Here is a 27,807-nt window from a genome sequence, read left to right as displayed (position 1 = left end):
CACTTGGATAGATTTTTTTGAATTTTTAGCACTTTTAATAAGTGCTTCTTTAACTCTTGTCACTTGTTGTTCTGATACTGGTTTTCTAGTGCCTGTGAAGTGTTTGAGAAGACTTTAAGGCAGAGAGTTAAGCATACCAACCGATGACCCTGAGTTTTCAGAATGCTGTGTTAACCTGCTTAAAGGCTAGACGTAGTGCCTTGCTCTGTCATGAGAGAACTAGTCTCTAGTATCTTACCTTCAGATCTGACTGGGGGTGAAGTGGAGGTTTTAGGCAGCTGTAGTGTTTTAGGTAGTAGTGTGACAATTTTGAAGATCAATCAGCCTGTTGCTGAAGATCAGTCAATCCGATTTGCTTTGTAAAATGGGATTTCATTTTGTAGCTCCTACCAGGCCACTCTTATTTGCTGGATGTTGAGGGGAAAATAACTGTAACTTTTCAAACTTGGTGGCCTCTTGTCTTTTTCAAATTTTTTTCTCCAAAAGCTTTCTGAGACTTATTGGAATGAAAATGTTTATTTTGCTGTTGCTTGTACTATTGTGAATACTTTAAGTGAAACTCTTTTTGCCGTGGGGTTCTGCTCTGGCAACTGACTGCAGAAATGTTTCATGAATGTGTCTGGTTCAGTTTGCCTTTTTCAAAATTTTTTTGGTGTATGTAATAAAAATGAAAGTGGAAGTGGAAACTCTGCTAGTAACGAGGACATTTTGCACATGAAAATTAAGAGAAGTATATTTAGTGTTTGAAGGAGTGAAAATTCAGTTTTTCCGGGTCTGTGCTATACTTCTAGTGATCATAAAGGTCAAGCTTAATTCTGGTCTGTTTATTGGGAGTGTAGTAGGACACTTGCTAGAAGAAGGAAGGAGCATGTATTTCAGAGCTGTAATTAAGTTTTCTTTGGCAAGTTTTGCATTCAGACAGGCTTAAATATGTAGTTCTCTGGCATTTTCTGCACACATGTGAGAACTGAAAACATCAACTGTAAACTGCTGTGGAAAACGATGGCATGTGTCCTGGGATCACCATGGTTGCTGCCATTTGTACAACTGCTTGGATATTTCAAAGAGCTCCTTCTGTTTGGCTAGGTAGTGAATTTAAGATCAGAAGTTGAATATAGAGCATCCTGTATTGTGTGGAATTAAAGCATTTAAGACATTTCTGAGGTTTTTTTTTTCTTAACCCCGGGGTTGTTGGATACCTAGTGGAGAGCATAATTCTTAGATATTTTCTTAGTATGTGAAGTAAGTTAGAGACATATAGTAGAGGGTGAATTATGATGTTCATACTGGTGCTACCACTAATAATGAAGTGCTCAAAGTATTGCAGTTGAAATGCTAGGGTGAGGTAAATACTGTACTTTTCCTGTGCGTCTTGTCCAAGATTATAAGTAGACTTATATTTGCATGAGTAATGTGCCTTTGGCTCTGACGTTCACTTGTTTTATCAAATAGCCTCCCCTGATGGTCTCAGACATCTTACTTAGAAATATTTTGAAACTTGCTTCCTCTTTGGCCTATCTTAAACTTCTGTTAAACATAGATTACTTCAAAGTGCAAGTTGTAGTTAGTTTGGCACACAGGCAAACCCATTTGATTTACAGATGGCACGTGAGGCATTCCCTGTTTACTAATTGAAATGAAGCAATGCTTCTTCCAGAAAGGGTTGAAGCATGTGGGATGGATACTGGTGGGGTAGAGGGCTCAGAGTGGAGGAGAGCAGCCGGCCCCAGCAGCAGCTGTTGCTGCCACGCTGGTGGGTATTTCCAGCAGTGAGCCTGCTTCCTCCTTCTCCTTGGCTTTTCTGCCTGGCTGTTGCTCATGCCAAGGCTATTGTTATTATACTGAATTTAGAGAATGTGGCATCATTTGGGAGCTAGTGTTTCAGATCATGTGGTGGGAGAAGCATGCTTGGGTAGCAATTACTATGCACAGTTTCCTGCTTCACCTATTCATTATTTTAATTTGTTGTTTACTATTGAGTTTGTAGGGGCCCCAGAGGTGTTAAAAGGCCCCCGTAGAATTACTTGATCAGAAGCTTTAAGGATGGGATTCATTTCACATCTGTTGAGGTGTTGGCATCTGAGGTAGGAATCTGGGCTCCTGTAACAGAGTAAATTTGTTTTGTCATGAGGTAGAAAGCTCTGTTGAGATGGATGGGACACACCACTAACTCAAGTTGCTGTGTCAGATTTCTTTTGTGTGAAGAGGGCACTTCAGATTTAAGGGAAAAAATTTTGTTGTTCTGGCTTTATACGAGAACTGTTCTAGCAACAGTACTTCATCCTGTTTAAGGAGCCTCTAACCTGTTTACATTTATATCTAAACTTAAACGCTTTCTGAGTCAAGTATTTTTGGCATGTTTCTTTAATGTATTTAAGTTTTTATATGCTATATGATAAATAATTGCTGCTCAGGTTGGATATTAATTTGGCATTTATGTTCACAGTGCTTCTTAAGTGCACTTAAGTTTTGTTTTCTGTGTCATTTAGCTTTAAAATTTCAGCCAATCAGTAATACTACCTAGGAAGCTATAATTAATGTGTTAGGGGAGGGGAGGTGGTGTTAACTCCTTCTCCCCATCTTTGATAACCTTATTAGCCATGATTTATTACTTTCAGAAGGTTTGAGGCTTCTTAGTAGATGACTTGCCTACTAGAGAAGATGATCTATGCTTGAATTCACTTAGCTTTTGAACTGTTTTACAGAATTCATCTGAGTGGTTGGGTTGCAGTGTAAGGAAATTAATTTTTTTAGGATGTAATGTTTCATAATGTATTTTGTAAGATTCTTCTAAATGTCTTATCCATTGAGTCATGCTGTTGCATTTGTCTTGCCTTGCCTCCTCCACCCCAACAAATCTTGTGCATGTTTTAGATGTTCTGATTGTGTACCCCAACCTCCTTAACAGGCTTTCTCACCGCATTTGATTCGCTGCTTATTTTTTGCTCTAGTTTGAATGAAAAAGAAATACTGAAAAGCCAAATCCAGCCATCCTGTATTGCTATTTGATGCAGGAATTGTGTGGGTCTTGTAAAATGCTGGTTACAACAGCACATAACTGAAAATGCTGTGTTCCAGAATGAATTTACATGTTTTGCTGGCTTTTTTTTTTCTCTGTGTGTGTCTGTAACGTGCTCAGATGGTTTTAGACCTATCTGCCAATGTTCATAAGAAGTACCAGAAGTAAAAAGCAGACTGCCATCAGTTAATGTGGTTCTGAAGCTCTTAACAGAAATACTTTGGATATGTAGGTAAGACTGAAGCACAGCTATAGAAAAAGGAAAGAGTGATTCCACCTCTGCATTAATTGCATCTGGGAACTTCAAGTAACACTTTGTACTTCATGGCAGAATGTTGTGCTAAATTAGAAATTGTGATACCCTCGCCCACAATTGTTCAGTATCATGCAACTGTGATTGGTTTAGTCATGAGCAGAGTACTGGGCTGCCTACTCTGTCTTTGCAAGGTACCATGGCATTGGAGTTGCTCTTAGTGGTTCATTACTATTCATATCTGTTTTGCAGATGAGAGCTGTGGGCAGTGTCTTTTTCTGATGGCACGGACTTATATTTGAAAGATACCAGGGACAGAGAAAACCCATATTCTTCAGGAATGTTTGGTGACATGTAATCTGCAGCTTGTTAGGAGTCTATAGTTGTCCTGTGTTTGAGGATCTTTCAGTAGTCATTCAGAATATCTGACAGGATTCTCCAGAGTTTCTGTTCCCTTTTTGTACGAACATCGAAATCTGCAGAGAACTCTTACCTGTTATATCTGACTCATGCAAGTTCTAATAAATCAACATTTATGCTTAAGTTCTGTACTGTATTTCTAAGCACAGCTGAAGGTTTTTCATATAATTAAGGCTTCTAGAAATCTGCAGTGTAACTCTTTATATGCAAATCTTTCAACAGCTAAATGATATATTTAGGAGTAGTGATTTGTCTAGTATACAATGATTTATTCTGACATGTAATTTTTTTAATTAATGTCTTTTCTTCCTCAGGCAAAACTCTGGCTTTGGATGCCTGTCCAACATTACCTTCACTTTTGGTTACACCTGCTATTTACCTCCTCAGCTGGGTGTCCCATGGAACTTGCTAAGCAATGTGTTCAAAAGAAAAAATTTCCAAAAGTAGATTTCTGTTCAGCTTTTGCTTTTATGTTGTTTATAAGGTGGTTCAGTTCAGAGAGTGGGTGAAAGATATGACAGTGAGTACTTGAGAGATCTGGAGTTTGTTCTTAATAAATATCATGCAAAGCCATTTAGATTAGTTAAGGCCTTATTACTGTCTGAATTTGTTTTGTCTTTGCATTTTCTGCCTAATTAATGAACACCTGTATCATTGCACTCAGAGTTGATCGTTGACCCAAGCTTAATTTTGGGAATGGTTTTTGGGTTGTCTAATGCACTTAGATTTGCAAAAGGACCTTTATATGAGGTATTACAGCATTAATATCTCCTCTGAACTGGAATTTTACTTGTGTATAGTGATGCTAGTAAATAACTGAATATTACATGAATATGAAATACTCCATAATTACAAGTAGTGTAGTCAGCTTTCAGCAAAAGGTGTGTCTGTCAAAATTAACTCCTCTGTTCTGTCCATGCACCTGCTTGGCATAGTGTTTACTGTGCTAGCCAGCTGTTACTGTTGTCCAACCAGACTGTAGAAAGAACAAATAGGAAAATCACAGGCAAATAAGAGTAAGTAATGACAAGTTGCCAGTACAGCCTCATGAATGTTCAACAGAAGATGGATGCTGGCTGAACATGGGTAGAAGAGAAGCTAAGTAAAAGTTGCCAGTGGAGTGAGGTATAGGCCAGGGGAAAGATCCGTCCACGGAGGGTGGCAAAGATTGTGTGTGCTGCACAATGCATTGTAAAAATGCTGCGTCTGTCTAGAACAAAGTACCTTCGCATTGATGGCATTCAGACATACAAGTCATTAGGATACTAGTTGTGACAGATTTGTTTTGTGTAGGATTTAAAGGGTTGCATACGCAGTTCCCAGCAGTAAACAAGTTGGGGAAGCTGGGAAATGTTGCTTTGGATTATTTCTTGTCTCATTTTTTTGGTGTGTGTGTTCATGTAAGTAAACAATATTTTGTCATAGATGTTTAAATAACAAGTATAAAGCAAAACAGAAATGCTAAATTAAGACATGTCTTTAGTTATGTGGTTTATTTTTATATGAGAAACATGGTGATTCTGAAATTTTCCACTCTGAGGGTGCCTGGCAGGTTGCAGTGTGGATTCTTTATTCCACTCATAGCATATTCCTGCATGCTTTTGTTAGTGACTGAAAGTTGTTAGTTAATTCACTGATAAAGCTTTAGGGTAACATTTAGTAATTGGTTTACTTCTTTGAAAAACTTACTTTAGCAGAATTTGTGTTAGTGTATGCATGAGACGTGATTGTACAAAAATTAGTAGTACTGAAATTATGCCATGAGAAAACCTAAAGGCTTTTTTCACTTTTCTGTAAGTAATTTAGCCTTACTTACAAGTACTTGTTTACCTCTGAAGAATTGGATAACAGATAACATACAGGGATGATTGTATGCATGTATCTTTCTTCTGTTACTTAAATTTTTAAAAGAATTAATGGAATCAAATTTTGGATGTGACCGCAGATCTTTACAGACCACCAAAATACTGTGTTTGGAACAAAGTGATATTGGTCAGTATTTTTACTGCTTTTAAAAAAGGCCAAACTTGTATTTTGATAGAGCATCTATCACTGTTATTCAGAACAATTTTGCTGAAATTTCATTTTGTGATAAGAGAGAGGATTCAGTTCCTGTGGCATCAACTTTTACTAAAATGTTGGTGTCTGCTGTTTTAAGAGAAAATCCATGTATGTTATTTGTGGTGTTGTAATGTGGAAATCCATAGAGGCTCTTTGGGGAATTGTAGGTTTTTTTTCCAGAGATGGCTCTTTCAGACAGCAGTTGATGCTGTTACTCACAAATATGCTTTTATGCATATTGTTGTGCATTTCTCCCCCTTCACTGGTCCAGAGGTGATCAGTTAAAACATTGTTTAAGAACATATTCATTGTTTTACAAAATCAGAGAAGTAGCTTATCTAACACATGGAAATAACAATCTACCAGGGGCTTGAGAAAAGGATATTGTGAGAAGTCTAGCACATAATTGCAGCACAGTGATTCAGTATGACTCTTCCTACAGAAAACGTTTACTAGTTGTTTTATGTCCTGAAGTGTGAAGGATTGTTCCTGTCTGCTTGGTTTTTATCTTACCTAAAATAAACATGGCTTTTTGTTCCACCATGTAGATCTCACTTTGAAGAAAGTTTGGTGTCTTGGATGTGATGATCAGCAGAACTCGTTGTTAAAGGCAGGGTTGGTTCTTTTCGTGTTTTGTGGTTTTGTGTGTTGGTTTTTTTTTTGTGTTTTTTTTTTCTGTGTTTTGGGTTTTTTGTGAGGGTTTTTTTGTGGTTTTTGTTCTTTTGTTACCTAGTAGCCTTTCAAAATACTGTCATTTGGGGGAAAAAAAATACTATTTGGTTTATTTTTCTCTGCTTTGTTTTCTATTGTATGCTGTTTGCTTATGAAGATGTCCCCTTCCTTTGGAATTATGCTCATTCTGTTTGGAGATGGGCAGAACATCACACTGAGTTGAATCAAGGAAGGTGTAATTACCTCTGCATTTCTCTGTTTAGTAATTTTTAATAGCTGCTTATTAAGCAAACAACTTAATGGAGTTAATACCAATTAGCAGTCTTTCTGGTAAGAAATTATCTGCTAAAACATTCCACTGTGCATAACTACCTCAGGTGACTGACTGCACAGATCAGCAATGGTCAGTTTTTCTGCACCTTCCCCTCCACACAGCTCAGGCTTGGATTTCTCTTCAGATTGTCATAGATGGCATTTGCTGTTAACATGCTTTACTTTGTCAACAGCAAAAATCAGTAGGAAGGAAGGAGGTTGTTATGCTTGGTATAATTTCTGCAATTGAATTTGTAACTATTCAGCATTGATGGGGGAAAAAATGAATGTCTCAGTTTTTGTTTTGGGTATAAACTGCCTGGGTGTGAGCCTGTGAGTGTAGAAGATTTGTACCATACGTTGTGTTCAAATTTTTCTGCTGCATTTGTGTCTTATTTCTAAAAAAGTTGTCTTTGGTTTGGTTTTACATGTTGTACCATCTCTTCTATTGAGTACAACAGCTAATGAAAAGGATTTTGTGTAATTTATTGGCTGATGAATTTGCCTTCAGGTAAAATACTACCTTCAAAAAACAAAGTCAGCGTTTTCCAGACAGAACTGAGTGTAGCTGTTTTTCTCCTAGAACATACGGAATATTTATTGTATTGACAACGGAAGAGAAAACTCAAGGCACTCTGGTAGGCTGAGTAAAAGGCAGGCATTAAGGGGAAGTATATTTTTTGCTCATTTGATAAACATTTTATGTTAAACAGCGAACAAATGGAGGACAATCCTTCAGGAACCTATTGGCTCTGTGTGACCAAGCATTCCTGTGGATCCAAACTGAAACTAACAACAAAAAAATTTCTTGATTTCTGCTGATAACATGTTTTATCTACCAAATGATGAATATTGCCACCTTTTTTTGAGTAACTCCTAATAAAAAGGAACATCTTATTTACATGTTGTGCATAAACACGCTCAAATTTTCTTTGACAATGTTGCTTAGATTCTAGTGAGTTACAGTGACTTCAATTCAATATGTAATTATGGGAACATTGTTTCCTTTAGTTTCATCGCCCTTATCTCTAACAGAAGGCAAAGTGTCTAAAAAAAACCCCCAACCAACCAAAGCAAAACTAATCACCTATAAATGCATGTTTTCATCACACAAAAATGAAATTCTGTTGTTGCTTTTAGGGAAATTAAGAATAGGGAAAGCAAAATGCTTACATGGTTGGGTGTTTGGGGTTTGGTGTTTTTTTTGTTGTTGTTGTTCTGGCTTAATGGAGAAGTCCTAGGTGGGATAAACAAGTGGCAAGACTTTGATGTACTAAATATTTCTGTAGCTTGTTTGAATCATGCTGTTTTCCTGGCTGTGAATTGAACATGCAAAACCACAGACTAGTGGTTCTAGCCATAGACTGCTCAGTGGTGTGCTAAAAGTGAACATGTTTGCTCTGCAAGTCCTGCCTGAGGTGTGAGCAAGCTGAGCTGAGTATTTGCACCCATACAGAAAATCTTAAGACTGACTTATGAAATCAGCTGTCTGTTGTCTTCCTGATTAGTTAATGACATGCCACAGAGGCTGCAGCTTCAACTTGCGCTGGGTTTGTGCTGCAGTTTATTCTTCTGTCTCATGCAAGGGGCCTTGAGGTGGCTGGGCAGTGGAGCTTTGATCAGTTAGGGAAGATGCTAATGAGGAGAGAGGCTTTTGAGTCAGTTTGCAGTCTCTGAGGTGACAGGAAGACACCATGCAGCAGAGATGGCTGAATGTTTGGCCTGATTCCCTTGTTTCTGTTTGAAGGCGTGGCTCCTATCACCCACATCTTCATGTGGGTGGATAATAGACTGCAGAAACCGATTAATCAAACTAGCGTACAGCGTGCAGGCAGAGCTGGGGTGGCACTGTAAGATTTGAAGTGCTAGGGGTGACTGAACAAATTTTGAGCTCTGGCATTTTTCTGAAGGAAGATGTAACATTGAAACTGTTGCCAAGGTTTGTTGGTTTTAAATTGCCATTTGGCTTAATTTGGACAAGGTTGAAAACCGTGCTCAAATTCTTCCTCCCTTGAGGATTTGATGGGGCAGGAGTTTTTAAGTAGGTCAGTGGGCCTGCTCAGTTATTGGTATATGAAGTTGGTATATATTACTGTAGTTTATTATGTAGCAATAGCTATGGGATTAGAAATAAAAATATTGTGAGAAAAGGTAGGTCTTCTAGGCCATTTGTATCAAGATGTCCCTGTGAAAAATAACAGCTAAAATACTGTCTGTCTTCATTTTGATTTTATCTAGTGGCTTGCTTTTTGTTACTTCGGATGTCATGTATTTAGTAACTATGTACAAACATTTGCCCTCATGAGTTTTTTGTGCATATATAGAAGTATGTAATTCTGACAAATGCTGATCTAATTTGAAAACTGCAAGTGAGTATTTAAGCATATAAAAGGTTGTCTCCTTTTATGACAGCCCTCACCCTCTTGCTGTCTCTCTTTCGGAGTCATTTCAAATTGGCCTGCAGCTAGAAAGCCCTTTCAGGTAAGAAAAGAGTATGCTTGTGTTCATTTAAGGAGTTTTTGGGTGGTTTTTTTTTTTTTTTTTTTTTTTTTTTTTTTAAAGTGTATATATGATGTTGCATATTATAGAGAGTGGGCAGGAATTGTTATTTTTTAGAATAAATGGAATACTTGCCTTTAGAGTAAAAGTATGTGAAAATGCATGTTCTGGAGCTGGGTATTTCGTTTGTCACCCCACTGGTCTGCATTTGAGGAATTTCTTCTGTTTGACCTCTTATGGAAAGGGACACTTAAATGATGGTGAAAGGAATGATTCTTTTCAAGGCAGTGCTTTGGTAGCAACATAGGGTTGCATTTTTTAGTAGTGTAGGTTTTATTTTTTATCATCTTTGCAGGTATTTGCAGAATTCTATTGTCATTTGAAAGACTGTACTTGGCTACCAACTATCCTGTTATCAAAGTTGGGGTTTTCCTTTGATAATTTCTGTAAGTTTTTGTCATTCTGTACTTGGAGTAGTAGGTATTTAATTTTTGCCCCAGTCTAGTAGTATTGCGGTCTTTTCCGTGGCTTTAAAATAATGGTGTAATACTTATTTTAATTGCCAAGCTAAAAGAATTCCTATTCTATTAATCATGTTTTACTACAACACATAATCCTTTGTAAGGGATCAGTAAATCAATAGCCATGTGATCTCCTATGAAACAAGGGATTTTAAAGAACTCCAGTGTTCAAGTTTATTACTAAAACTTGGCTTGAAATAATTACACTTTTTTTAAAAAGAACAAAGAATCTTTTATACACTGCAGAGATTAAATTTTACTGCTAGTAATTTACATTACCTGACTTCTGGAGTCTCAATACTTGTAGATTAAAAAAAAAAAAGCCCAATGAAACTTGCAATTGTCGGCACCAGTAAATTTGGTAAACTTAAATAATGGTTTGATAAGTTGAGTTTTATATGTTGGTTTACTGTTTGAGATTAAGTACTGTTACTTAAAAATGTTAATAGCTTTGTTCTGCTTACTAGGTAAGCTATTCCTGGCAAGTATTAGAGAAAGGGTTATAGTTAATTGCATTAAAACCCACCTATCAATAAATAGTGCTCAAGTTCAGTGTGCAGTTACATGAAACAGCTGATGCGGTTCAGAAAAGCTTGGAATAAATTCTTAGTAGTGTTATGGTTGAGCCCTGGTTTTACATCAGGGTTTGCATCTTCTGTAAGGTGCCGCTGTGGGTAGTTACACACAAATGAGCTCTGAGCTCAGTATTTTTCATGCTGAGGTAGAACTTCTTTCAGTGTAAGAACTGAACTCGATTGGAATAGATTTGGATACCTTTTCAAGGTATTGGTTGCATTAATTCTGCATATCTCCTTAATTGCACTTCATTTTATCTGATTGCGATTGCTTCTCTGTAGTAGTGTATTTCATACATGCAAGCATTTCTGCAGCTTTCTAATCAAAATATGGGTAAAGTCTAAGGTTAAAAACATAATATTAGTGAATACATTGAATGTTTTTGTAAGGTGCTTTTGTTAACACTGCTCTATGTAGATCAGTAAAACTGATGGCTTACTATCTTACCTCCTTTTCTACCATTTCCACACCCTTCTCTTTCCCTTCCCCCTGCTATTGACTGCAATTTGGCTAACAGCATCTTGAATCTTATTTTTGATCAAGATTGCAGTTGTAGTGCAGTAACTTATGTAATGCTTTTTCATAAATTACTTTTTCTGCTTATAGAAACAGTGGAATTTTTGCAACAACCCTGTCTTTTCTCTTCTTCCCTTCTCCTTCTGCATGTGAAAATTGTTAACCCTTCTCAAAATCTTTGTATTTAAGCTTGTGTAAATGTCAGTAAAGCCATTAAATTTTTTTTAATGTATTCATCCCTAGAGAATCTGAAATACCTCAATTTTTAAATTGCTGAAAGGGAAGCTGAGGCTTCTTACCAAAACAGCACTGAATATTATTGGAGCTTTAGAAAACTAACAGTGCAAGATAGTTTCTTTGCTTTAGCTATGTCACAAATATGTAGGCTTTTGCAATAGGTATCTCATTTAAAAGTACAGGTTGTCATTTATTTGGGGCTAAATGTAGCCACGTAATGTAGAATTTTTTAGCTTTGTTACCTTCGTAAGTTTGTGTGTACAAAATGTCTCCTAATGTAAAATGTATTTCTTATGGAGATGCAAAGTAATGTTATACAATACAGTGTAGCTTTAGAAAAACCTTATTCTTGAATGAACATGCCTGTTCTAGTTGTGATGAAATCTTTCTTCTGAACGATGATCACCCTATTTTTAAACTCTGGGCTTCTACAAGCATCTCAATTCTTGACACCGTGTTTTCTTTATTGTCTTTCAGTATGCTTTAAGTTCTGCTGAAACTCGTATCTCTTTATTATATACAAAGTATTGGTTTGAACTGACGTGATGGTAAAACTATACAGATTTTGCAAAGGTATTCCTGAAGGATAAGTTCATTTGTATGCATTCTTTAATTATGCATATGCATTCCTCCTGTCATTGAAAGGCAGTAAAACCTGTGCACAGATGTCAAGGCTGTAAGAACCCATTTGGGATTTGATCAGGATTTCCCAAGGGCTTCTTCAGGCTTGCTTTGATTTTTCTTCTGTTTATTATCATTAGATATTTAAAACTTCGGGATGTAAATGTGGTGGGTCAGCAACTTCTTCACAACAGTAGGCTTCCTAGGAGCATCCTAGGAACAGATGGTGAGGATACAGTTGACATTTCATAAGTAAGTATGACTACTGGTGTTACATTTTTATTTGTATTTGTGAATTGGAGCCCTCAGTTCAGTATCGGGGCAGTTGTTACTCTAAAATCTGCCTTTCAAAAGAGATGATAGAAATGCTGATTGAAAGGGACCACTGAATGTCAAACCTGCGCTTTGAGCGAGAATGTTACCACTGCAAGAAAAGGTCATCTGGCCAGCTCCTGAAAGCCTCTAAGGGTGAAGAGTCCACCTCCTCTGAGTAGCCTGTCCTAATGCTGCAAAGCCCTTCTAGCAAGAAAGGGTACCCTGATGGTCCCAGTGCATAGTTTAACTGTTGCCCCATGTTACATGCTCTGCCCTTACTGAGGAGGGTTTGCAGCCTGTGTCAAGTAGTTAGTTGCAGACCACTATTAGATCACCTTAGCCCTCCTCTTTACAAGACTAAACAAATTAGTTTCTTGAAAGCTGGCGGTCTTGGAATTATGTAGGATTGAAACTCTGTTTTATTTTAATCTTAATAAAATTGAAGCAGCTCATTGAGCATAAGATTTGGAAGGCTAAAGTTGTAAGAATGTGTAGTATTAATGGATTAAAAATGAGCCCCCAAAACAAAGAAAAGGCTGCATGCTGCAAGTATGTGTGTATTCATGTGTATAGATATGGCCAAACAATGCAACATTTTACTGGGGGGGGGGGGGGGGGGGGAAGAAACCCACAAACAAAAAACCCCACAAACAAAAAACCCCACAAATGGCCAAATAAAAACAAACCAAACTTGAATATCCTAGGTTGTTGGTTGATTTGCTGAAAAAATATAATCTGTTTATATAGAGAGAAGATATGTAATGTTTTGCTTCAGCGTTAAGTACTTCAAAACATGCGTACTTTAAAGAATTTTCTGCATGGACTTTTTTTGTGTGTTAGATAATCACAGATGAGTAGGAACAAGTAGGCTTTGGAGAGAAACCAGGTGAAATCACATGTGGAAAGGTTCTTTCATTCAACTAAGTTTAAGAAGGCATCTGAGCAGGAAATGGTATAATTTTTTACTACTCCAATGAGAAAAAGATGGAGAATTTATTACTCCAAACATAAAAGCTTCAGACTGTTTCTTGAGAGTATTATCTTGCATGAGATAGGGTAATTAATAGCTCACAAATAAGTAAATTTTTAGACTTGTTTAGAAACCTTTGAAATTGAATTTCTGATGTACCTAGATGGAAGACTTTTTTTCTTTACTGCCTCGACTTTCCTCCTTTAAATAAACCTTAAGATTTTTAGATAGAAAAATTAAATTTTAGAGAAAAGTAAGGAAGGAAGAAACGGAGAACTTAATTGATAATTGCGAAGCTAGTAGGGTAGTGGTTTAGTAGTGTAATCTGTCTAGTGTAGGCTGTTTGCAATGTTATCATAGGTGAAGGAAGCGAGAGAACTGCAAGATAGCTATCTGCCTACAGTATAGTGAGCATACTAAACTTTCAGTTTATGATGCTACCATTTTGAAGTAACGTATTAAAACCGTGGTTTTCAGATTTCAGTTCTTGTCTCGTAATAGTCCCAACTTTGTCACATGTAAAAATAATGCTGTTCTTTGCATGTGTCTAAGACTTTTAGTTCATATTGTTTCCAGAGGGAATTTCTGAATAGGAGTGGAACTTTCTGGGTGTATACTTCTAGTTTGAAAATTTTATATTAACTTTTGGTAATATTAACTGAGTAGGTTTAAAAATACTACTTTGTTTTTTGGATTTTTGTTGATTTTAGAGGCAGCTTCACCTGGCTTTGGTTTGGCATTGGTAGAAAACTTCACTTGTGTGAAGAAAACTTCAACAAACATTTTAAATGTCAGAAAAGTATTTTTGTTTTATCTGTTTTCATGTTAACTGGAAACTTTACCATGTGATAACTTCTATGTGTGAATTTAAATATGACTAAAGAAATGAAACAAAGGAGGAAACAGTTTCCTTTGTGTTTTAATAGAGTAAATGAAGAATGTAGTTCTGTGTCATGGAGCATAAGGCATAGTTGCCCACGAGCCATCAGTGTGCCCTGTGGCCAAGAAGGCCAACAGGATCCTGGGGCACATTAGGAGAAGCATGGCCAGCAGGTCGAAGGAGGTGATCCTGCCCCTCTGCTCTGCCCTGGTGAGGCCACATCTGGAGTGCTGTGTCCAGTGCTGGGCTCCCCGGTTCAAGAGAGACAGGGAAGTGCTGGTGAGGGCCCAGCGGAGGGATATGAAGATAATGAGGGGGATGGAGCACCTCCCTTATGAGGAAAGGCTGAGAGAGCTGGGCCTGTTTAGCCTGGGGAAGAGAAGACACAGAGGGGATCTTACCAAAGTCGGCAAATGTCTTAAGGGTGAGTGTCAAGAGGCTGGAGCCAGGCTCTTTTCAGCAGTGCCCAGCAACAGGACAAGGGGCAACAGGCACAAACTGCAACACAGGCAGTTCCAGCTGAATATGAGGAAAAACTTGCTTCACTTTGAGGGTTACAGAGTACTGGAACAGGCTGTCCAGAGAGGTTGTGGAGTCTCCTCTGGAGACATTCAAAACCATCAGGACATGATCCTGTGCAACCTGCTCTAGGTGAGCCTGCTTTAGCAGGGTGTTTGGACTAAATGATCTCCAGAGGTCCCTTCCAACCCTGACCATCCTGGGATTTCTGGTAACTGTTACCCATTTTTCTGCTATCCAACTGTATGTTGATTGTGCTCAGTATTCCTCAGAAATTCAGAATGTAAAAAACATTTTCCTCCTGCCCCCAGCAGATGACTTGGTATAAAAATTGCTTTGAAATGGTTACAGACAAGAACTGGATTTAAAGGGAAGATTTATGACCTACAAATCTTTGTGTTAATATAGAAAAAATTAAAACACTTATGCTGGTTGGTAGATGTGACTGACAAAGAATAGTTGGTATTTGGATGTCAGCTTTGTCAGGCATTGCATTTAGGGCATGAGAATAGACCTTGGAGATAAAACCTGAGAATGTATGTACTTTGTATTTGATTAAACCAAAATTAAATGGCGAAGTAGATAAAACCTGAGAATGTATGTACTTTGTATTTGATTAAACCAAAATTAAATGGCGAAGTAGAATAGTATTACAAAATATGCTTCTCTTTGAGATGTGAATGAAGAACTTAAGATGTTTTTATTGTCTATGGAGGCCATAAACCATGTACAGAACAGCTAACAACAAGACAGAAACTCCAACATATTTGAAAACAAACCTTGTTTATTCTATATGTTCTATTTGTAACATATTTCTGTTTCCATGGGAAACAGAAGGTTGCATGTGAAATCAGCTTCCTGGGATTTTTGAAAATGAGATCTAATTGAACGTGTTTAATTAGAATGAATCTTTGACAGTTTTGATTTACTTTTTCTTATGCTTAATGGTGGGCAGGTGGCTTTTTTAATTTTTGGAAGTTACTTCCTTTCTGATATTGAAAATGATGGACTGCCTGTACGTGTTGATACTTGATATATTAAAAAAAGGTAATGTGGCGGAAACACTTATGTCTATTGGAATTTGGCTCTGTGCCTGTTTTCCTACTTATGTCTTGCAGGGAACAAATAGCAACAGAAGCAGTGGTAATTCTGTGCATGAGATCCCCAGTTCCATTTGCAGTATGTGTCTGGCAAAGCTTAAAAACCAATGAAGGATATGATTTTTCATGCTTTAGCCTTTTCAGGTCTCATAACCACTAATATTGATTTGTATCTGAAGTCTTCTGTAAGACTCTAAAGTATACAATGACATTTTATGTTTAAATAGACATATATGTATATATGTCATAAAGTACCTGTAATGACTCCTGTTAAGTAAAGTAGTGATTGTCTGGAAAAAGCTTACTGCCCTTCATTTCATCTTGATTTTTACCCATGTGTGTCAGGAGCCTATATTGGGAATTAAGTGAAGACTTGAGTAAATTACATATTTCTTAGTGTCATTGGTTACCTTTAAAGGTATCTTATACCAATGTTCTTTTACAATTGGTTGTAACTTCAGTTGTCACAGTGTTAAATTATTTTAAAATATCTTTAGACTTTCTTGTTCTTTCCTTTGAGTTTTCCGTAAGTATTTTCCTGGCTGTTCTCTTCAGAAGTCTGCCAGTAATAAAAATTTTAAAAAGCCTCTAAACAAAACAAAAAAAACCCTGAAACACAAACTCCCTTGGCTTTATGTAGCCAAGTGTCATAGTTTGTCAAGTTTGGAAGTTTGGGACAGGTCCTATTATTTTGCTCTTTTTATAGTCCTGTGTATGGAATTCTTAATGCATGCTCTGGCTCCTATGATTTGGAAACTGGTCAAAAATTTGGAGCTTGAATGAAGGAAGTACATAAATTGTATAAATACTTGGGGCAGATATGAGCCTAATGGACACCTTGAGCTTGCTAGTGTAAGTTTGTAGAGATTAGGTGTCTCTGAAGTCCTGCTGTTAATACAGCCGAAGCGGGCTGTGTGTGGAGCTTGTGACTTCTGTAGGCTTGTTGGGGGAGCCTTGGAGAAAGGACAAATTGTGAGCTTGCCAGCAGTGGTGTTAGAAACTGTTTTGCAAATCTTGTGGAATGTTTTATCTGTTTGCTATTGCTCTAGCTCCTGCTATAGTGTTACAAAAGTTGGTTTTAGCTTTTATAGGCCACAAAAATCTACTTGACAAAATGCAGATTGCCTCAGGTGTTTAGTGTTGTATTTAAAGTCCAGCCATGACATCAGCTTGTTGCAGGTAACTATGTATTAATTTTTCCACTTGATAATTGTTAATTGCAATAAGTCATCTAGGACACGACCTTATCTTACGTCTCCTAGTAGAGAAAGCAAGGATGTAAAAAAAAAAAAAATGGAGTTTACCGCTCAAGTCGTGTAGATTTTGTTCCACTGCATTAATTCCATTTTTCAGTTTATTGCTCACCTGCTGTGTTGCTGGCTGGATTCATTTGTAACATAGGGCACGTCAGGACTGGGCTTAGCAGCAGCACTGGCTGTAAAGTGCAGCTCTGCCTGCTTCTGCATGGGTTTCCTCCTCCTCCTCCTCCTCTTTTGCTGTTGCAAGTGTTTGTGCAGGCGTATAGAACCAATTCAAGCAGAATCGGTTTCCTGGTCCTTCCTGCAGCATGACTGCACAAATGTGCTTACTGTTGGTACAAGGAAGGCAATAGTACATGGACAGAAATGAATGGTGGGGGCACGAGCAGTTAGAATCCTTTTAGCATTAGTCTTTGGCTTATTCTGCTTTAGATATATATGAAATTACTGCTTTGGCTCTTCCTTGCACCCTGAATATGCTCGTGCTCTTTGGGAGCAACTGATGTTATTTGAAGCTGTACAGTTAGTGTTTGGCAATCTGTGTTGTTCAAGCAAACTTAGAGTATTTGGATACTTTACTGTTTTCTTTTGTATGTAACTTCTCAATATTTTTCTAGAGATGGAATGCTGCTACTATAAACTTGTGTGCGAATTGTACGCAACTTTTTTTGATGGGAAGAGCCATGTGTTTGTAGAATGAGGGTGGTTGTTTTTTTTTATTTAAATGGAATCCATTTGAGCAAGTTCTCTCTAACATTACGTGACTTTCTTTAACTCTTTTGGAGTTTTTAATTGAACTGAGTTTAATTTTTTTTTCTACTGTGTGATTCCAGTGCATGAATTAATGCACAGAGTGTGAGTGTTCAGTGTTTGTTCATTGTGTCAGTAAGAGCTGGCTTCTATTTTATTGACCACTTTAACAACTAAAGAATATGTATTGGAAAACTATACTATTTGCTACTATTTTTATGGACCCAGGTGTACATTTATCAAAACAGTATCGACCAAGATGTATCTAAGATACAGGCAACTATGGTTTATTCTAACATTCTGATAACTGTAAACAGCACTATTTCTGTTAAGTTTGAGCAATAGCATATGTTATTTCCAAAGATGTGACTATCTCATTTTTTTTATGTTCTGAAAACTTTTTTTTTTTAAAATGATCTTTAGATCTTATTTGCATGAAATAGGCCAAGGTGAACTGAGGCACCATTGGTAGGTTTGTCAGCTCAGTTATCACTTGGTGAAGTTAATCATGAGAAAAATATTTAGCAGCATATTAGTAGGAGCAAAACTGCCAGTTCTGCAATCTGGAGCTGGATGTGAGTGCTAACAGCAAAGCAGTTTGTGTAAGCTCTGGGACTAGGATAGTCCTTAACTAGCCAGCAATCTGCATGACTAGTTCACGTAAGATAGTAGGAGTATTTAAAGGAACTTACATTTATACATCCTCAAAGTTACTGATGTTGAATGGTGCTAGAAGAAGTGTTTCATTATGGTGTTATTGATTAAATAAAATGGATCTGTGTATTCAGTGCATCTGTATTTCTGAAAGTATAAACATTACATAGGCTGACAAAGTTAATACTCAAATACTGGAATCCTAGCAGATTATGTATTAAGCAAGTGCCCTGATGCTTTAGGTTTCAGTTGTATAATTCTAATATGCTCTCTTAAAGTATAAATACATCCTGACAACATGTTGTTACAGGAACTGTGAGGGAACTGATGATGCTACAGATGGTGCTCACAGAGGATTAAATTTGATTCCTTGGTTAGAACAGTTAATAATATATGTACTAGATCAGATGGTGTAGAAGACTGAAGTAATTCAGTAATGTCAGCAATGTCATGCTTGCATGCCTGATTCATGGATATAGGATACGATTATGAACCACATGTGAAAACAAATATATCAGAGGAAAAACTGGTGTGATGAAAAGTGTAAGTTTAAAGATATATCTGTTTTTGTTTGAAAATAATAAATGTGTCTTCAATGCACTCCTCTAATGCACAATTTTAGCATGTGTCAGTTTGTCTGAAAGTGTAAGGATGTAGGTCTTTAAAGATGCTTTTTTAAATCTTCAAGCCACATCTGTAAAACTTATGCCTTTTTATTAAACTTTTTAGAAACTATGTAAGGTGGTGAAATACTTTTCAAGTGCTGCTCCCTCTTTTCATTCCAAGTTGTGAACTATCTTCTTAACATGAAAAAAGTTCGTAAACTTTTGTATTATTAACCATACTGTTGTGGTGGTTGTATTCTGCAGATCACAGTCTGCCAGAAAGGACTTAGTGGCTCATGCTCTGCTCACATCTAGAGCCATATCTGAAGAGAAATTTGTACACTGAATACTGACTATACATTTCACCAGGAGGCTAAAGATCAGGCTCCCAGATTAATTCACAGCAGAGCTGTTAACAAGGATGGAATTCTAAGCAAGAAGATGAGGTTTTAGTTAGAAAACAGTTACTAAGGAAGTTTGCTTCAGAAATTCCATGGACATCTTGTCAGACTTTTGAAGGTCACCTACCTGTAAATTGCTTTTCTGATTTCCTGACCAAATTAAGAAAGTGGCTTAAATGTTATGCTACTGTTACTCCTTAGGCAGATTAAATTACATGATCAGGGATATACTGCATGTTTTCCTGTTTTCCTGCTGTTAGAAAAGGGAGAAATACATTAGAACAGCAGTGAAGAATTCAGACCTAAAATATAAAAAAACCTTGTGTGTTATTATATTAATAGTCACTGAATATATATGAATACACAGCTGTAGTTTTTCATCAGCTTAATTAATGTTCTGTTGACAAACGAACTCCAGTAAATTCACAGTCCCTTCAACAGATGTAACTTTTAAACATCTGTAGGATGTAAGGCAAAAATACAGACTGTCTTTTCTGTTTTGTCTGAGTTTTAAGGGTGTGTTTTTATCCCAGGTGAAGCTAAGAATTTAGGTCATCTATGAACGTATGAAAATTTGTTTTTTCTTGGAGCTATTCTGATTTTAGATGTTAATAATTACTATAAAGTGCAAAGAGTGCATCATACATCTTTAAAGGAGTTTTAAGTAGTCTTCGCTACTAAATCAAGATAGTTGAAAACTTAGTTTTATATTGTGTTAAATATTTCCCTGCTTGGTTTTGTACTAATAAATACGAGTAAAATGAGACAGACTTTCCTGTTGCTTAGAGTAGGTATCAGACATATGGCACTTTTTTTCTAAACTAAACATTCATATGTGTTTGTAGGTTTGTATAGTAAGTATCATTGAAGTGCAAATAAGGTTGGAAGGAGGGAAAACCAGAATTTTTGATGGCTTGTGTAAGATGCATTCTCCCAGTTTCCTCTCATCCTGCTTTGTTAGGGTTGGGAGGAGTTCCTCTTCTAAATCAGTCTACTTTGACCATTGTATAACAATAATTGTCCAACTTCCTCTTCCCTTCAGACTGTGTCGTTGCTCAGGGGGTGTGTGGGAAGGAGATGGAAAAGCCATGAATCCATCTTCCTGATTTTTGTCTAGTCAGACACAGCAGTGTTGTAATTTAATAATCAACTTCCTAACAGTCTAAATGAAGTGTTTATACTGATATTTCATCTTGTCAGAATAATCCTTGAGATGATTAATGTATTCAAACCCATTTTTGCAACTTCCTTTTTAAACAAGCATTACTGATTTGGGATAGTTGCTTTTAATGCAGTTAAAGCAAAAATAGATTTGACATCAAATTTGATTATCTAGAGAATTCCTTTCTGTTTCTAGAGAAGTCCTTTTCCACTGAGTAAACGTTTTTATTACTATGAAATTATTAAATAGTTTTCTAAGGTAGTGTATAATGTTTTAAATGTCTTAAGTGAACAAAAAGTTCTGTATGCTGTTCTGCAGTTTGTTTTGAAGCTTTTTATCTAGGAAAGATTAGAAAAGCTTTAATTGAAACTTGCCTTAACACTTGATTTTGCTAATGGCATTATTTGACTAAATTTCTGCTTCAAATGATTTCACTGTTTTTTCTTTTCTGTGTGTAAAAAATGAAATTTAAGTTCAGAATTAGACAGCTTTTTTGTGGGTGTGGAGAAAGCAGAGATGAGATAATGGTGATTTAAGGAAAAATCAAAGCCTTGCTTGCCTCATCAAGTTTCAAGTTTTGGGTGGGGGGAGATAGTTGATTGCATATATTAAAAGCTACTGAAATAGCAAAATAGATGGACACGTCAATACTGACAAAACCAGGTTTGCATCTCATGCAAAGATTGCTTATATACATAGTGAAGTGGTAATGATTTATTTTAAGGTTCTTTGAAAAGTCTTCTTTTTTAACTGAAGGATGGTTTAGTGGATTTTAAAAGGATTGTGGCAGCTTTCATGGAACTGAACTGCAAATTTTGGGTTTTTTTAAGCTGAAATTTTACCAGTCGCTAAGCATTGCGCATGTATTCAGAAACAAGTGCTTCAGATACCAGACTTTGCAGTCCAGAGTTTTATTGCTGAGTCTTATCTGCTGTTATTGCACGAGGTTATAAACACAATTTCAGAAATTACCTGAATTTCTAATATGGAGTAGTGGAAAAGCCTAATGTGAAACTTCAGTTTTTAAAATTCTTTGGTGACAATAATTTCCTGAAACTCCTTTCCCATTGTACCCCCTCCCCTCTCCCTGCTGTCATTATTATTATTGACTTTTCCTCTTCAGGAAGCTCATTTAAGTAACATCAGTGTTGTGATTAGAAGATAAGCGTGTTACACCCTTTTTGTCAAAATTTTGTCTGTTTTTTAGTGGAAAGATGTGCTGCAATCATGAGCTTTATTTTTCACTCTGATCATTTAAATAAATGTCACAAATGACATTGTCAAGTTAAATGTTATATCCTGCTCAGCCTACTTGCCATATGGAGGAGTTTAATTATTAAGAGTAGGAGTGATTTGCTTTAGGAGCTTTTAATTGAAAGATTAAACGAAGCTCACTCTGAGGCTGTCTCTTCAAGTATTTGAAGATTTTAATGACACCTTATGTAAAGATTTAAGATAAAAGCAACATGTTTATTTGCTTTACTGTGAATGGTTATTTTGAACATCTGGTCAAATTTTTGGAAATGCTTGCTTTTTGTTAACTTCAATAATCTGTATTGTAGCTGACACTCAGATTTGTATGGAGGTCATTAAAAATCATTGTTTTCTTACACTTTTTTTTACCTTGAAAGGAATTGTATTGAATTAATGAAGAAAATGTAATGTAGTAGAGTACAGTGTAAAACTAAAGCACAAAAGAAATCTAAAGAAATCGAAATTGTAGTTAGATGAAGATGCGTTTGGAGGGAGTGGGGGGTTGGGGTATTGTGGCCACCTGCTTTGGCTCTGGAAAATGCAGAGAAATCCTACCTCTGTCCTCATGGCTTGCTTATACAGTTTTAAGCTGAGAGTATGTGTTTAGGAAGCTGACAGTTGTATAGTGCTTGCCTTTCCTGTGAGGTTTCCCTTTATCTCAGATGGCTTCTTAGGAATGAGGAATCATAAAACTAGTAGGACATGGTACACTCCTGGATTCATCAGAAAAAGGCAGTCGCAGCAACACTGCGGGCTTCAATAGGACTGCCATATGTTAGCACAAAAAAGTGCTTTTCCCTCTCTGTGAACAGTGAACATTCTCACAGAACAGAAATGATGTGTAGTAGTCAGTCTCCCCAAATAACTCCCAGCCACCAAGTTGTTCCGAGTGAACTAATCTGGAAGCTTAAAGGCATTTAAATTTTAAATTTGGAGGTGTGTATCTGGTTCCGGGTACCTCTGAATATCATAAAGGTTTTTTCTATTGCTATACTCTTAAAAGGGATCTTTGAGACATCAAAAAGACTTAAGGGCTGGGGTGCTTTGGAGACCAGGCTGGGACTGCAGACAGCTGGCTAGGGTCCCTCTGTCACAGGCTTTGGCACAGTCATAGCTTTTATGCTGCAGTGTCCGTATGCAAAAAGCTGTGTGTGTAGGATGGCTAATAATCCTGCAGTTACTCGATCTGTCAGTCCTTTTCACTGTTGCACTCACAACAGTTTAGGGAAACATAAATGCAGGATGGATGAAAGACTGTGAGGTGCATATACACTTTTGCTTTGGAGTGATTTCTAATGGTGTATCCCTAAAATAAATTTCAAGGGCTTGGCTGACATGAATGCTTGAAGGTATGGGTGGAATTAATTTTCCTTACTAGCCTGTGTTGACATTGTCAGTTTGTATGTTTAATTCCTGTTGCCTTCAGGAAATGAGATGGAAAAGGTGTGATTCTAAAGTTTAGGAGAATTTCAAAATGAAGTTTCTCTTGTAGTCTTGCCTTGGTTTAGCCTCACTGAAAAAGAGAGAAAGGTCAGGGGGAGGGGAGGAAGGGGGCAGAAAAGCCCCTAAGTAATAGTAAGTGCTATTTTCCCCTTATCTGTAAATAGAAAGTTTCCTGTAATCCAGATTGGATAACTCTGTACTTGGTTTGTTGTCTAACAGTCTCCTATACGACTGGTTTGTACCTGTGGCTTTGTGCAGCTTCCTGGGCTGATGAAGGCTATTTACTCCTCTTGCCTCAGAGCCAGGAGGCAGTTACCGAGCTCCTCAAGGCAGGAGAAAGGTTTGGTCAAAGGTTCTGCCAAGTTTGTTACGCCATAAATTCGACATCTATTTTTTTTTTTTTAGTAAAAAATTTCTTCCTTATGATGACCAGAAGTTCTGAAACTTCCTCACTTCTAAGCAACGTTAAAAACAGGTCTGTAAAATAACTTCTGCCTGGAGTGGCATATGGTGTGCTTGTATGCCCCTTGTCTACCTCATCCAAACTGTATCTCTCATTTGCTTTGCTAATTCTTCTGTGCTATTTGTTAAAGAAAGGGTCAAACTCTAAGCTATCAGGTTCACTCCCTGAGTGAACTTTTTGGTATCATCTCTGTACTCTTTCCCCTGATGAGGATTTTGAACTAGGTGCATTTATGACAACATACCAGACTAGGACAGAGAAATTGGTTCAGACATGAAATTAAGTCTGTCCTTAAGGTACAGGAGGAGGTTTGGAATCCCCGAACACCTTCAATAGGGTGAACTCAAAGTGAAAAATGAATTATCAACTAGTCCTATGATTTGTTACGGGGCCTCAGGCTTATAGTTGCGGTGCTTACAGTCTCTTGAGACTTTTCCTCTTGGCTTTTTTGTTAGTTAACTGGATGCTTGAGAAGTTTCTAACCATACTTCATATAGTATTAATTTGAATTGTTTCTGCCATGCAAGTAAGACAAAATACTGCATGTTAGAATCTCCTGCAGAGGTAGGTGCAGATGGTTAGATTTCAATCAGCTGTTTTTTTAATCTGGTAGGGCTGCTTCATAGGTATCCTTGGGAAATGCTTTTCATTTATTCTTATGCTGTGGCTTTGTGATTTGTTTTTGTGTTGAGAATGTTCTCTAAAGAGGGGTTGACAAGTGTTGTTAGTCTGGGAATGTTTAATTTTACCATATGAAAATAAGCTTGAAGGTAAATCCGGATTCTGTTTAGAGTGGGTTCATTTTTATTACAGTTGAGATGTGGTGCTACTCCATGTTACTACTTAGTCCCCAAACAAGCAGTTGGAACTCTATCATCTCTTGAGAGAGACATCAAGTGTTCCTGGAGTCAGTGCACGGGACATTTGAAACACAAGCAGCCTGTTTGTTTCTCTCAAGAAAAGCCATAGCTCTTAAAAGTGCTCTTGTGCTAAAATAACCAAAAAGTTACATTTTAAAGATAAATAAGTATTATGATTAAGAAACTGATCAACCTCAGTTTGGAGAAAGTGTGCTCTGAGAAAACCTTTTTGATTTGAAAAACTGGGCTTTCAGCTAAATGAAATGGAAAAACATTTGAGGGGGTGCTTGCAAACTGTGAACATTTCTCTGATATTTTCTTCTATGTAAGAATAGAACTAAGTATAAATTGAAGAAGCTGGGCGTGTTTGAGGGACCTGTTTATCTGTTTTGACAATTATGCTTTCTTCTAACTTAGAAATACAGATCTGGCAGTACAAAGATGGTTCTTCTGATATATGATTGTATTTTAGTGCCACATTCTTTGTTTATGGTTGTTGGAATTTAATTATTAGTAAAATTTTTAGGTGATTGATTGCATTGCAAGAGAAGCCATTCTACAGCAAACACTCTGTTTTACAAGGATAAGTCCTTTTACCTCCTCCAATGATAGTGATTTTTTTCATTGCAAGGCAAAAATCTAAAAGCTGTGTATTGTGAAAATCAAACCTTTTCTAATTAAACAAAGATAGGCAAATGAAATATTTTTTAAATTGTAAAAAAATTACGTGGCTTCACTTTTTTCATGAAATATTAGTTGCATTCCAAAACTGAAAGTTGTTTGTTGTGGCCTGATTTAATGTTTAGTAATTTGTCTCTGATCTAGATGAAGTAGTTCTAAACCCAACCTTTCTCTGTTCTGAGACCGTGTCAGTGAGGTGTCTGGGTTTTCTGTGGGTTTTTTTGTTTGCTTTTTATTTTTTTAATTGATACATGGGCACAGATAACAGGTAACTATTAACTTCTGCATAATAAAACTGGTGGATAAAGTAAGAATGCTTTGACTCATGTTTAGCTGCAGGGATCAGTCCTATTAATGTGCATTTGAGATTCCAGCTATGTTGTGGTTGCTATCTTTGTACTTCTGCTTTGTAGCCTTCTGCAAACTGACTCTTATCCTCTACTGATTATTTTAAAATTTATAATACACAGAAAAGCAGAATCATGCCAATTCAATTGGTATGGAAATACTGAAATAATTTATTTTTCTGTGCAAATGCTGGTTCCTATCAATTTCTATATGTGCATCCTTTTACTTATATAAATGAGCCTTTAATAAGTTCTGTAGTAATATGAAAGCTTAACCCTTTGATAGACTAGAAGAAGCAAAAATTACTCGTATGCTGCCTCAATTTAATTTGCTTTGATGTGATTGAAGTGGAGTGTACCAGTTTAGGGGATCTAGTCAGTGTATTTTTATAATAGCTATTACAAAGGGAATTTACAGTCTTATTAAAGCTGAACTTCCAAAAAATTATTTGTGTGTTCTTCTCCACCTTCTATTCTTTGATGGTGTTCGGTAGGTTGGAATTAATGAAATACCTAGCTATTAGTGCCAAAGTCTGTGAAAGACCGATCTTTAATGACAGTTGGTCATCATGCGTTGTTGAATCTTGGAGCGTTTGGCATGTGCCTTGTGGAAGGGAAAAAACAGAGCTATAACAATGTGATGTGGTAGAAGCAGAGCCATTAGATAAGCATATATTGTGAGCCTTCAGTGATGAATACAAATGAAAATGCTATTTTTGATCTGAAATCTTGTTTCACAGTGACTCTGCTGTTTTTGATCAGAGCATACAGGACTGAGAGATCATGTGTTATTATCAGTTGGATTTTCTTTGTGGTGTGCTTTCTTTTTAGTCCTCCATGAATATTTTGCATCCAGCAGTACTGTCTACTTTAAATTTGATCTGCAGTGTTGTTACCATCCCTTTGTTATCTGTGTATGAAACTATGATTGTAGGACATGACAATTCTTTATCTTCCTGCACTGCTCTCTGTTTAGCCCAGGCTTTCAGAAAGGAGGTTGAAAAATGCAGTGGCTTTATTTGCTATTGCAGTGATATATTACTAAGGGTGGGTGATAGATGAAGAGGTGGAGATAGCAGCTAGAGGGGTGCAAAAAAAACCCCTCACGAGTCAAACTATTTCAATCGAGGCCGCCTTTCTGGATAAAGAGCTGACGACACTCCCCACCCCACCCTGCACTTTTTCTTGACAAGAATTACTATTTTACAGCCAAATTTGACAACTATGACCAGGTGACTGTGTGCAGTGAAATATATGTACACTTACAGAAATTCAAGCCCTTTCTCTTGCTTGGAAGCTTTATATTTTAGTGTGACAGTAGCTAATATTTCTGGGCTTTTTTTGTGTGTTCCCCCTGCCTCTAGATCCCTGCAGTTCACTCAGCCCACCGTGCTTTACTGAGGAGGACCGGTTCAGCCTAGAAGCTCTCCGCATGATCCATAAGCAAATGGATGATGACAAAGATGGTGGTATTGAAGTAGATGAAAGTGACGAGGTAGGAGTGAAAAGCCTTCACTTGTGCATATTTAAATCTGTCTTTTCTTTTTTCTCCCTGTTTTATATAGCTGCTTTTTATGTTCTAGCTGTTGAGTAGTTGTTGCTGTTTTTCTTAATTCAGCCCTTCCCACAGCCAAATGTGTAAGGAAAGTCCAACTTCTAGAATTGTCTGAAATGGGATATTATTGTCCATTGTTCTAGCCTAAAGGAAAGTTTTATATGACTATGTATAAAAGCTGTTATTTCTGTGATTAGTGTAAGAGGTAGGCAAATGGTGTTGGTTTAACTTGCATTGAGGCAACTAAGAGTCGGACTTGGTATGATCTGCCACCTGGCATGTCAGTTTCTTTGCTCCAAGCTTTTCTTGCTTAAGGTATCACTGACCTTTTCTATTTACCTTAGATCTGTTCCAGGCACTTCACAGTGCAAAACAATACCCGTTACAGCAGTCTAGAAAGTTTTTTTGTGTGTTTTTGCTTACATTTTACAGACAAGTAGTAAATGTCTGCTGTAGGTTAATGGTAAATTAAGTCCTATGAAGTAAGGAAAATTATTCAGACTTGCCTCAAGTTTTTGGTGAGTGTGCTCAAATGGGTTTGGTAGGCAGGCTCCTGGTGGTCCTGGTAAAGGACTTGCCCTTACACTTATTCAACTTTACTATCAGGATTCTCAGATCACTGGGTAGGAATAGAAATATCGATGCAGTTTCATTGTTACTGCTGCTTTTGCTTTCTGGCAGTTGTCAGGTACAGACTTGAGAAAGGGAGTGAAGATGTCCCCTCATCTCCTGTCCCCTAAAAATGAGGGTATTGCTATGTGGTTCTGAAGCCCATTCTCACTGGAGGTGAGTGGGAGAGGAATCTAGCCCTGATTTCTCTTCCCTTTTTGGTAACATCTCAGGGAAGATTGCTCTCCGTAAGTTGTGAATTATCATTGTCAA

The 27,807-nt window shown here is 37.1% G+C and overlaps 1 protein-coding gene across 3 annotated transcripts in view; it reads left to right on the top strand.

Moving 5' to 3' along the window:
* Positions 1–27,807, top strand: part of STIM2 (stromal interaction molecule 2) — a 73,822-nt gene that overhangs the window by 11,611 nt on the left and 34,404 nt on the right. For all 3 annotated transcript variants that reach the window (XM_055703189.1, XM_055703180.1, XM_055703173.1), the window contains exon 2: positions 26,735–26,865. In XM_055703189.1, the coding sequence (XP_055559164.1) occupies positions 26,735–26,865 (131 nt within the window). The remainder of the gene's footprint in view (positions 1–26,734; positions 26,866–27,807) is intronic.

Source organism: Falco cherrug, chromosome 1, assembly GCF_023634085.1.
Source record: "Falco cherrug isolate bFalChe1 chromosome 1, bFalChe1.pri, whole genome shotgun sequence".
Classification (NCBI taxonomy): domain Eukaryota; kingdom Metazoa; phylum Chordata; class Aves; order Falconiformes; family Falconidae; genus Falco; species Falco cherrug.
The sequence above is the reverse complement of the archived record's forward strand: the minus strand, read 5'-3'. Positions and strand labels throughout refer to the sequence as shown.